Source organism: Mastomys coucha, unplaced genomic scaffold, assembly GCF_008632895.1.
Source record: "Mastomys coucha isolate ucsf_1 unplaced genomic scaffold, UCSF_Mcou_1 pScaffold5, whole genome shotgun sequence".
NCBI lineage: Eukaryota > Metazoa > Chordata > Mammalia > Rodentia > Muridae > Mastomys > Mastomys coucha.
Window position 1 is genome coordinate 94,234,679 of NW_022196911.1, and position 12,717 is coordinate 94,247,395.

The 12,717-nt window shown below is 41.7% G+C and overlaps 1 protein-coding gene across 10 annotated transcripts in view; it reads left to right on the top strand.

Annotated features, from left to right (window-relative positions):
* Cdk12 (cyclin dependent kinase 12) overlaps positions 1-12,717 on the top strand; it is an 81,928-nt gene that overhangs the window by 56,950 nt on the left and 12,261 nt on the right. For 6 of the 10 annotated variants that reach the window (XM_031354528.1, XM_031354529.1, XM_031354533.1 and 3 more), the window contains exons 14-15: positions 10,045-10,146; positions 10,762-10,870. In XM_031354528.1, coding sequence (XP_031210388.1) covers positions 10,045-10,070 — 26 coding nt within the window. In that variant the 3' untranslated portion in view covers positions 10,071-10,146; positions 10,762-10,870. Of the gene's footprint in view, positions 1-10,044; positions 10,147-10,761; positions 10,875-12,717 lie in introns of all 10 variants that reach the window. The other 4 variants (XM_031354531.1, XM_031354526.1, XM_031354530.1 and 1 more) reach the window with 2 other exon arrangements.

A 12,717-nucleotide genomic window follows, 5' to 3' on the forward strand; every position in this document is an offset into this window, starting at 1 on the left:
TGTGTGTGTGTGTGTGTGTGTGTGTGTGTGTAATATACATATATAAGTACAGTGCTAAAGTGGTTACCAGCAGGTTTTGAGAGAGAATGGTACATTGGAAAAGTGTCAGTTGCCACCTCATTCTTCCTGATTTATAGGTTTCTGACACTGTATTCCTTTCTCTCTCTTGTTTTTGACCCCCATTGGGTGTACCTTGTCTATGTACAGATATTTTGTAATATATTAAATTTTTTCTTTCAGTTTATAAGATGGAAAGTGGAGATTGGAAAATTAAATATTTCCTGTTAATATACCACTTTTGCTGCATTGCATTTACTTCTAATTTCTGTATCCCTTGAGCATATCTAATCACGTATGAAGGACATTTTTTCCTTTATCGTATGGGTTCTCTATTTCAGAAATGCTATAGAGTCATAAACTACCAAAACATAAGAAAATTTCTCAGGGTTTTGAGATATACTTGAAAATGCTAGAATAGGAAGTACAGAATTAAAAATTGAATTAGAGAAATCCATGAGAATATGATTTTAAAAAGAAAAAAGTAGCAAACGGATGGTAGTGTGAAGCCATCGAGAGTTGAGCTTCATGTACCCTGACTGACTCCTCCTGGCAGGAGAGGTAAGTGGGTTTGAGCTCAACAGTCACCAAAAGGAGTTGGGAAGAAGCTATTTAGACCCAAAGGATCTAAAGCCAGGCTCCCACCATTCCACTCAGTCTGGTTCCCACAATGTACAGAAGAGGGTCACCATGGGGATCAATGTATCCAGCTCCCTTTGAGATTTCCTAACACAGAACTAAGCCAAGAAGTGAAGCAGAATTGATTAAAGTGTGTGGTGTTCTTAAAATCTTTTCCAACTCTACCAGAGGAGAGAATTGTTTTTAGTTCCTTTTATGGCTTAAAACACTAAGGAGTCCTTGGCAGTGTGTACTGCAGTCTAGCTAGGGAGAAGGCAAATAAAATCTATCAGGAGAATGATGAAAAATGTCTGACATATGGGATAAGCAAGTTATAAGCCTAAGGGTTACTCAGGACATGGAAAATGAAGGATTAAAAAGCTGCTGCTGTGGGTTGCTGACATGGACTAAATTCTCCATTTTTGGTGTCCCCTGCCTGTGAGCAAAATTATACCCCTTTTTCCCCTAAAGCGTAATGAAGAGCTCAAGATTGTTCCAGCTCCATGAACCTTGGTACTAGTTTCTCCAGAGACAGTGAATTTGTTTTAGGACTTTATGCACTGCATGTTTGTGACTTAAGTATGAATTTCAAGCAACCAGAGAGTACTATTCTCACTTTACAACAATAGCTGTCTTAATCCTGAGTCTCATCATACACAAAGCCATTTCCTTAATAGAAATTTGTTTGGTACTCATTTCCCAGATACACACCTTAATTTTAAAAGACAAATTTCTATAGTGAGTTGATGTTCTTGGTAAACTGATACTTACGGACCCCACCTCCCAGCTGAACTTTTCAAAGTTATTGAATGACTTGACTTTTCACAGTTTAGTAATTCTGAAGGGCTAGGTAGAATAAGAATGAGGGGCTCCTTAATGAAGAACTGTTCTACTATTTCAAGGGAGAGACAGGCCTGCTGAGTCTTTTAGTTGGCCTGAAAGTTAAAATGGGCATTCCTGGACACTATTATTTGGTTTTTATTTTCTAGCTAGGTTTTCTTATGTGCAGGAACACCTCCAAAAGTGTTTCTATAGCCTTAGGACTAAAGATAAATAGAAGATTCCTGCAGCCCGGGTTGGAAGACACCTGTGGGAATCTTTGGTACTATCTATCCTTCCTCTCCTCACTGAGCTGTCACTCCCCTATCTACCCACTTCCTTTCATTTTCTTGCTGCTTCTCACTTTTTTTCTCTTTTCTGTCCCGCTTAGGATCCTAGTAGGATGGTTTAAGTCTACCATAATTACTGATGATTTGACTTGGCTGGGTATTTAGTATTACTATGCTTCATAGCTTCAAATTTTTTCCTGGCAATTGAGAGAACAAATATGTGGATATTAACTTTTGGAGTGGGAAGCATACTTTGTTATTGCCAAGATGATAGGAATTTCTCTGTCATGTTTCAGTATTCCTACTTCTACTCTTTGAACCTCTTCATTGCCTCCCTCATCCTAGTGTTATGTTGCTACTGCTGGTGACATTCCTAAGTTCATTTGCAGACAATGTATCTAGGGAATAAAGGTTGAAGAAAGAACACTAATATGGAGTAGAAAGCAGATACAGGCTGTTTTGATGCTCTAGTGGTTATCACTTGGGTGTCAAAGTGTTTTGACCACGAGGTTGCTTTTATATCTCTCATTTCAAAAATTAGTCATCCAACACTGAGACTGATGTGGAGTTAGTCTTTGATAATCTTTAGGTGAACAATTGTTGGTGAAGCTTTCCTATTTTTCAGTCCTCAGCTTCAGCATACTTCTCTGAAGTAGGGATTTAGGCATAAAGTTCACTTAAATAGATGTGTTTTTAGGACTTGGAAATAAATGGATTTTTAAAAGATGTATTATTTTTCTGTGTGCATACACACCATATTGTGTGTAGGTACGTGTCCAGGAAAGCCAAAAGTGGGTATCTGATCCCCTGGAGCTGAAATTATAACCAGTTATGGGCCACATGATATGGATAGTGGGAAGACTCAAGTCTTCTTTAAGAGTGACATCCTTTTAATTCTGAGCCATCTCTCCACACCTCCATAAATGAATTTTTTTGGTGTCTGGATCTTAAAAGTAGCTGTAAATTCTAGATGATTATTTTAAAGGTATGCAAAATATCCAGACTAAACTATCCCTAAGTGAGGCTTATTGAAGTGTTTTTAAAGGATAGATTGTAGAAGTCAGTGCTTAAGTGAAGAACAAAATCTGAGTCTCGGAGGATCTTTTCTCTACTTAACGGGGTGTCTTAGAACTTCCAGGGTGCATAATTAGAGTGCTGTGAAGCAGCACTCTACACTGGGCTAAAACAAGTTTGCATTTGTTCAGTTATGGATAAACAGGCTAAATTCAAAGACTTAACAGATGCATAGGAACCTGATGCCCTTACATTTAATTCAGGAACTTTTAGCTTTTGCTTCAGACCAGTGTTTGCAACTTCTAGTAGGACTCAAAAGCCTTGTTTAAAAAAACAACAGTTTAAAAAAAAAATAGTATAAGTAGGCGGTAGCAGAAATAGGGCAGGAAGGGAAAACTATAGTTGCCTGGCAATGGTCGGTGAGAAGAGAAAATTGTGATTGGGGTAGTAAAATTTACAGGGTGTTTGCTTCAGAGCTTCACAGTTTATTTCAGGGTGGTCCCGTGGGGATAGTCTTAATAAAGAGTAGAGTCTCCCTTGATCATACTAGTACCTCTTGGGTTAAAGGATAGGCCTAGAGCCCCAGACTATTAAAAGATTATTGAGCTATTGACTGACTGTCTTAGAGACATTACTTCAGAGAATCTAAAGAAAATCAGAAAAAAATAAATACATTATCTGTGTTATTTGAGACAGGGTCTCACCATGTAACTGACTACCCTGAAACTCACCAGTCTGGCCTCAAACTCACAAAGATATATCTGTCCTCTGGAGTTCAGGGACTAAAGATTCATGTCATCATACCTGTCCTCTAAACAAAAGCATCAAGCAGATAACTAATATGTGACGTATAGTTCAAGTAATAAGGAAGTAACCTACTAAAAGTTAAAAATTATTTGTATTTTTTTGTTGTTGGTTGGTTGGTTTTGGTTTTTTGGGGACAGTGTCTTTATGTAGTCCCAGCTATAGACCTGGCTGGTCTGGAACTCACAGAGCTTTGCTTGCCTTTGCCTCCCAAGTGCTGGGATTGAAGGCATATGCCACCACACCTAATACAAATTTTAAAATTGCAAATGACTTTATATATCTTAGATCAATCCTTCAAATTGTTCATTTCCTCCTTGGTTTAGATGAGTAGTGCGTAGAAGAACAGAATATATGAATTAAGAGCCTCAGAATGAATGAGCTACAAGCTTGATTATTTCAGTGCCAACTTTGACAAATGAAAACATAGACCCAGAAAGGCAGAGAAACCTATGGTGTTGGGAGAAAGAAGTAAGAAAAAGGGAATTGATGTTAAGATACTAACTACATGTTAGGCATTGTGCTAGGTGCTTTGCATTTAGTATATGACTCACTGTGCAGCCCTATCTGGCCTGGAACTCATAATGTTGACCAGATTGACCTTCATCTCTGCCTCTTAAATGCTGGGATTAAAGGGTGTGCACTATCACACACAACTGCTTTGGGGCACCTTGAAACCAAAGATTAAGAGGAATTAAAGGCAAATCTCATTGAAGATTTTAAGCTATATAGAAGATACAAGGGAAATGGTAGATTACTTTTTCCTTTCTATGCCCAAGGAGGAAGTGAACAATAAGCATTTTAGAATGAGATTAGGCTAAGGAAATAATCCCTGGGGAATTAAAGGAGCCCATAACTTCACTATTCTAAAATAATGATGATCAGAGACATCAGAATTAATTTTCATTCTAGAAATTCAGATTATTGTCTGGGAATTCGGGATTGGCTTTAGCTATAATAGGAAATAGGGCCTAAACATGGTGATTAAACTTGTTTATAATCCCAGACTTTGAAAGCAGAGGCAGAAGGGTCAGGAGTTTAAGGCCATCCTCAGCTCCATAGTGAGTTCAAGGCCAGTCTGTGATAGGAGAGATCCTGTTTGTTTTTTAATGTTTTTGTTTTGGGTGTATTTTTTTTAAGGTTTTTTTGTTGTTTGTTTTTTGTTTTGTTTTTCTTTCTTTTTTCTTGTTATTTTTTAACAGGGTTTCTCTGTATAGCCCGGCTGTCCTGGAACACACTCTGTAGACCAGGCTGGCCTGATCTGCCTCCCAAGTGCTAAGATTAAAGGTGTGCGCCACCACTGCCCGGCCGTTGTTGTTTTTTTGTTTTGAGACAGGATCTCACTTTGTACCTCTAGCTGACCTGGGACTAACATGGAAATGTGCCTGCCTCTCCTTCCCAGATGCTGGGATTAATAAGGGACAATGCCACACCCTGAGGTTTTGCTTTTGTTTTTTTTTTATTTTTGTTTTTTGTTTTTTTTTTTAAATGTAATAAAATGAGTTTTCATTCTTAAGGTATCCTTAAAGTGTTTAAATACTATGAATCAAGGTGGTTTTTTGGTTTTTTTTTTTTTGTTGTTGTTGTTGTTGTTGTAGTTTTAATGTGCATTGGTGTTTTGTCTACATGTATATCTGTATGAGGGTGTTGGATCACCAGAAACTGGAGTTACAGACAGTTTGAGCTGCCATGTGGGTGCTGAGAATTGGATCCAGGTCTAGGAGGTGCTTTTTTTAAATGTATGTATATTTTGCCTACATATATGACTACACCACGTGTATAGTGTGGTGCTCGTTGCCTGATGTGTGGCCAGAAGAGGGCATCGTATCCCCTGGAACTGAAGTCACAGACAATTTTGAGCTATCTTGTGGCTACTGGGAATCAAACCCAGGTCCTCTGGAAGAATAGCCAGTGCTCTTAACTACTGAGCTATCTCTCCAGCCCTTATTTTATTTTTTATTTTTTATTTTTAAATCTTTAAAATCATGAAACTGATTTTTTGTAATTTTTTTTGGGGGGGGGGAGTTCGAAACAGGGTTTCTCTGTGTAGTCCCGGCTGTCCTGGAACTCACTATATAGACCAGGCTGGCCTCAAACTCAGAAATCCATCTTCCTCTGCCTCTTAAGTTGGAATTAAAGACAAGAGCCACCACCGCTGGGCTGATTTTTGTAATTTAAAAAAAAAATACTGTTTGGATTTTCGAGGCATGGTTTCTGTGTAGCCCTGGCTGTCTTGGAATTGTGTAGACCAGGCTGGTTTGAAACTCAAGAGATCTACCTGGCTCTCCCTCCCAAATGCTGGGATTAAAGGTGTGTGCCACCACCGCCTTGCCTGAATTTGTAATTTTGGAAAAACGATGTCATTTGGAGCAGGTGTCAACCTGAAAGTTGACAGAATAGAATAATGTATTCAGAGAGTTATACCATGAGAACTTGTTCATTGAGGAGCCATAATATCCTTAAGTCATGCCCTACATTCTGAACAAGCAAGAGCACTGAGAGGGTCTAGTGGGAGAGGTGAGTCTTACACTTGGCTGAGGCATGGGGAATGGATATTTTTCATTTAGTCTGCTGTGCTTTTTTTGTTTGAGACAGTCTTACTATACCACCCAGACTGGCCTCGAAACTGTAATCCAGGATGGCCTCAATTTTGCTTGGAGAGTGTGTGGGTTATGGGCATATGCTGACTTAGGAATCTGTATTCTATAAGTCTGTGCATGGATGTGCAGTTCTGAAATGAGTGTGAACCCAGCGAGAAGCCAGAACAGAGAAAGAGCCAGAAAAGGCCAAGCGACTCTGAAAGTAAAGATGGCAGAACACAACACAGGAACCCAAGTAGACTTGAGTTCTGTGCCCCATTTAAAAAAAAAAAAAAAAAAAAAAAGCTTCTCACTAGCATCAGGGGCCTAAAATAGAAAAGAAAGAAGATGGCACATGTATGTTCTGAGCACAAGGCTGTCCAGCTGACTGGCTAGAGTGGAACAGGAAAGGTGTACTAAATGAAGTTGGAGAACCAATCTTAGTGGCCTGAATTAGGATTTGAAATTTGGTTTGTTAAATAGTAATAGAGAGCAATGGAAGTGGGCTAAAAATGATGTTGAAGACTTTTATATCTTTGCTAGTCCAAGGAAACAATTCATTAGGATGCTGATCTTGCCCAGACTTAAAGCAATAAAGACTGTCACTAGTCTGAGACCAGGGGAATCCAAAGAAAGGGGAGTTCACAGGAATTAGGCTTGCTGCCAGCGTGGGTGTGAGTGGGATGTGGGTTGGGGAGGTTAAAAGATGGTTTGCAGATGAGGGTCCCAGGACACAGTTGAGCTGATAGTGACAGGTAAGAGGTGGTTGCTTAGTTTTTAAGAAGCAGGTGCTTGTTAGCCACATGCAATGTTCCTTTGTCCAGTGTTGAAGAAGACAGGAGCAGACCCTACTAAAGGAGGACTGGAGCATTCATTGTGTACATATGCCCCCAGTACCTGTCCCAAGTTCTTTTCAGTTTGGAGAACCAGGCAAGAAAGTCTGATCCTGGGATATAGCAGACATCAAAACTGCTAGTTCATCCTCTTATCTGAGAAAGAATATAGAGGTGATTTTTTAGTTGGTTGTGGGTTTTTTGTTTGTTTGTTTGTTTGTTTCTTCTCCTTTTATGCTTTAAAGATGGGAAATGACTAGCCTGTGGCAATGTGTGCCTGTGGAAGCACAATCCTCTGGCTTGATTCTTGGAAGGCCTTTTTCTGTCCCTCCCTGGGGCTCATTTGTATATCTGGTTCCTGCTCCCAGAGCCATAAAGTGGGAGCCCCCATTTATTAATTGGGTTGGGACTGGGGAGGGGGTCGGCGGGGGACTCTTTAGTGCAGCAGGCAGGGGTCTTTCCGAATGAGCCCATTAGCCAGCCCCAACGGCAGCTGAATCGGGGCTGCAGCCAAGTCCTCTCCGTTTCAAAAACCCTCCATCGCCTGCAGCAGATCAGAACAAGGCCTGCGGGAGCCCTTAGCTCCTGATTGCAGCTGTGAGGAAGGACAAAACAATTTATAGGAAGCCAAGTAGCTCTTGTCTCACTGTCTTTCTCTTTCTGACTTTGGAGAGAAAGAAGGCTGGAATGCTGTGTCCTCTCTTACTGGGGTTTCTTGCAGGCATGTACAGGCATCAAAGTAGGAGAAAACAGGAGTATGTGAGATTTGGGGTTTGTCTCTGCTGTGGGTTTATTTACGTATCCTCCCATCTACATACAGTTGTGTTCGACTAGCAGCCACTACATATATGGGCTTTCTATATAGGGTTCCCTGGGGCAAAGTCAAGTGTGTATGCAGTATGCCAATCTGAGGGTGGGGAGAGACAGTCTGCCTGCTTTACCAAGATCAGAGTTAGATCCCTTAACTTTTCCTCTTGGGAGGAAGGGCTTAGCATTTAGAACTAACTCATTTGCCACTTTAGTCAAAGTGTACTAGAAAGGCATATACTACAGGGGTACTGCTTTCTACAGTAGCATAGAGAAGGGTGGCAGGCATGAATATCACAGCAGAGGGAGGAACGTTTGGGTCTTGCACCTTACAGAATCATAACTTTCCAGAGCTAGAAGAAAGGTCATGTAATCCAGTCTCTCTTTTTAGAGCAAGATACTGAGGCTTAAAGAAGGACAGTGACTCATCCAGTTCTGCAATAAGATTGTTGAGCTATCTAGAACTAGCTCCAGAGGCAGAATATTAATCTACATGAATAAGTATGAAGCCCTCAACTTTTAGAGTGCCTGTTCCCAATAAACCAAGGCTACTTTAAGAAGGGAAAAAGCAGATTCCGAAGGGGAAGAGACAGAAATTAAGTAGGAAAAGTAGATTTACAGTTATTAGTATGAAACCCTATTATGTATTATTCAAGAAATATCTCTTAATAACCAAGTGTGGTAACATAGACCTTTAAAACCTTGGAGGCAAGCAGATACTGAGGTCAGTCAGGGCTACGTAGTGAGACCCTGTCTTACAGAAATTAGACTCATTCACAGCCAGTTAGATAGCTTGTAAAGGTGCCTAGCCTAGCAAATTGAGATCCATCCCTAGGGCCCACATAATGAAAGGAGAGAACCAACACCTGCAAGTTGTCTTTTGACCTCCACAAATACTAGCACAGGCACCCCTCCCATACACATATAAATAATGTGATTTTAAAAAAAGAATGGCATACAAATTTTAAAGACATAATAACTGATTTGTTGGGAAGAAAGTGGTAGCCATAGCCAAAGATCTTAATGCCCTTAGAGTTACCCCAAATTTTCAAAGAACCCTTGCTGATACTAGGGAAAACTTCCTCAGAAGCAATGTGAAAAATTCATACCAAATCTCAGCTTAGGCTCTTTGTCATTATAATAAAGTTATGTCAGAAAGAATCCAAATGGAAAAAGAACACTTTGAGGCAAGGCTGGAAGGAGTATCCCTGAATGGGATAGGAAATTACAGGATTCAAAAGAGTTGGTGGGGACCTTCGGCCTTTCTCTTATTTGTGGAGCTACGGAAAGCAATATTTGGTGTTCTTGGGCTGTACATAAGGAAAAGTGTTGCACAGTGGTCAGAACCAGAAATAATCTTATCAGGTGGGGCTGGCCTATGGGACAGGTACTATAAGTCATCTCATCCTGCAGCTGGGTCTGCTGTACTTTCTTATGCTTGCTTATTCTGGACATAAAAAACTGGGAGCCTGTTAGTAGCAAGAAAGGAAACGCCAAAGCAGTGAAGTGCTGAGCAACTTGGAGATAGTTAAGGTCTGTGTTAGGGGATCTGCCAAGTGGGTATGCCTGTGGACAGCAAAGGGTACACCCAGTGTGTATCGTTTGTAGTTAGTCCATTGCACTATAGTTGAAAGAATAGAGGAATATGGGGTTGATCTCCATGCAAAGACTTTGTACCTGCAAAGGAAACGCATGATAAACCTAAATACCCAAATTGCAACAAATCTACTCCTGCAAACCTTTCTGATTCATAATTAAAGCCATTTTCTGCCTCAGAACTCCTCTTAAAGAAGCTTTGATGATCAAGAGAACCTCAAATTGAAGCTGGTAGTCTGGCCTAAAGTTTTGTTACCTCCTCCAAGTTAGAATCTTGCATTAACCTTGTGTTAACCCTAGCGTGTATTGCCCTTTATGGTATTTGTGTTTCACAGCTTTTATCCTATTAAATTTTCTGACATATGTCTTAAGTAACAGGGTCATGGTTTTTCACTTACCATCCTAGTTCTTTGGAAGTAGGAATCTGGAGCAGTCAACTCTTCTGGAAGAATTCTTAAGATTCATTTGCCAATTTTGTAGTGGGAATTCAGGTTTAAGAGACTTGAAGAAGCAACAAACGTCCTACTGTTGTTACTGGTAGCTGTCAACACTATGATCTCCTATGCATGACTCTTTGCTCTGGTTGCTTGTCTTGTGTCTAATGTAGCTTCTTATTTTTCTTTACAGATAGCAACAGCAGGGATGGCCTTTGAAGAACTTGGGGACATCCATCAGTTACTTTGCATCCAGAGCCTCTCAAACAGTCTCATCCACAATACTTGAAGCCAGGTAGGGATGTAAAGCCAGTCAGAAGCCACTGGCCTGATTGCACATGTAGTAGCACCCCACTTGTGGCAAGGGTACTTTCTTATTCTTCCCTGAAATCCCCAGAAGAGTGTCCTGAGTTTTTGTTGTTGTTGTTGTTGTTGTTTTAATTTGTTTTTGGAGACAGGGTTTTTCTGGGTAGCCCTGGCTGTCCTGGTACTCACTCTGTAGACCAGACTGGTCTCGAACTCAGAAATCCACCTGCCTCTGCTTCTCAAGTGCTGGGATTAAAGGCGTGCGCCACCACCGCCCGGCATGTCCTGAGGTTTTAATTTGACCCTATTGCGGTATCCTACCTAGTAGTTAACAAGCTCTCTCCAGTTAGAATGAGTGAGCTCTAACAGTAGCAGTTACCTCATTCCTGTGTTAACAGATGCCTCTACATGGGAGTACTGACATTAGTATTAAATTACTTTCAGCCTCCTTTAGGACAAATATCTCCCTTGCCCATACCTCCTTCCTACACAAAACATTTTTTCCCAAAAAGCTGGTTTTTGCTTTGTTTTCTATTTTTTTAAGTCAAGATAGGACAATACTATGTCTTCTTGCCTCTAGTGAGCTTCACTGCCTTCCTTCTAGGTTCAGTGGGAAATTCTACCTATCCAACCCTGCATGCGACACCAGAAGGGGAGGCCTGCACCTCTGTCATCCTTACCCAGAGCCGCATCTCCACCTTCCTTCCCTGCTAGTAGGTGTGCTGCTTCATTCATCTCACAAGCGATGGATGGCCTCCAGCTCTGTCTCTATCGTTTGTGTCTGTTTCCTTCCTCTTCCTGCCTCTCATATGAACTGGGACTATAGGTTCTACATCTAGCTTCTCAAGGAATATTTTTATTCAGTGTCTCCAAAAATGGAAGGCATTTGTGACTCAGCTCTTTTTCTCAGTACTTTCCAAGTCTTAGTCTTTAGACATGCCCTTCTAATGTCCATCAGGAGCCATCCCTTTTCTGTAGTTTAGAACCATTTCCCTCCTGTTTAGCAGGTAGCAAAGGGACCAGTAAACAGATGGTGATACTGGTGAAGAATGATCCAGTAACACATAGCCTCTCTCTTGAAAGCTGGAATTCTGAAGGCTTAACTGGAAAAATACCTGGATCTTTTGAGAGTGTTTATCTAGAGTCTATTTCTTAGGACCAGCATCTTAGCTCTGTCCCTAGCACCCACATATCCCTAGGGGAGAGTCAACCACAAGATGTTACTCTTGTAAGTATGATGTCAGCTTTACTCTGGCCTCTCTGGAGAGTTGTCGGTGTTAGAGTATCTTCCTACCTCCTGGATGCTAGAGGTGACCCTACCTTATCCTTTGGACTTTCTGGCTTCTCTCTTGGCAGTACTTCTCACCTCTGCAACCCAGACAGCCAAAGCAGCAGGTCCAGATGAGTGCCTGATGAGTCAGGTGCTGTTTCCTAGAAGCACCTGTGTCAGAGTGGGTACGAGAGAGAAAGCAAATGTTAGAAAGCAGGAAATGTCTCAGGAAGTAGTCAGGTAGTACATACCCCTGAACTTCCCTGTTGGCCTAGAGAATGCCAACCTTTACAACTGCTACTTGTTTGTCTGGCAGCTGGGCCACCTGATTCCTCAAGGCAGTCTGACCAGTGGCACAACTGCAGTTCCGATTTCTACCACATGAGGGCACTGCTGTCCAGTTAAAATCCAAACCCCTTAGGAAACAGATGGATGAGGGCGCTCTTTCCAGGGAAGATCAGAAACACTACCAGAGAGCCAGAGAACCTGGCCCAGAAGCCAGAAAAATAACTGATACCACTTGTTATTCCTTTAAAATGGCCTGAGGCCTTGGTCCTTCAGGCCTGCTGTTAGAGTGGGTACCCAGCTGGACTTAAGTTCCAGGTGCTTTGCCTTCAAGGTATGCCTGGTTCCAGCTCTCCAACCCATTTTCCCCATCTCCCCAAGATGTTGAGTTCCAGCCCAGAAGGGTGGGGTTATATGGTTTCAGAAGGGAAAAGGTTTTCTACAAGTATTCAAAGGAAAGTGTCTTTGTTTGTGAGAAAGTGTTGAGATAATGGAATCTAAGAAACCGGGTTACCTCATCTCTCCCCCTGACAACCACCCCCCAACACAAATTTAATAGATCTTTGTGTTTGATTGGGCAAACCACACCCAGGACTCCAGAGAGCTCTGAGCAAAAAAATGTATCAGAAAACAGCATGGTGGGGACTGCTTTGACTATGAGCCTCATGTCTACCCTGTGTCATGACTCGCTGGGCATGCCAAGTGGCTTGGGGTCCTGTGGGACTGAGGACCCCACAGTTTATACTCAGTCAGAATGAACAGACTCAGAAAGATGACAGGGTCTTCCTCCTTCCCCCATGCCTGAAGGCCCCTCCCCAGGAGGACAGCTTGATTAAACAGTCGGTGCTGCTGGAATTACTGCACAGCTGGTGCTCCCCCCAGCACCCCGAGCAGAGCAGCAGTGCAGATTAAAATCTCCAATTAGCGTTAAACTGAAGTGAGGAGGTGCTGAGGCTGCCAAGGCAGCCAGGCCGAAACCCTGTGTTGGCCCCCTCGCTCATGCCT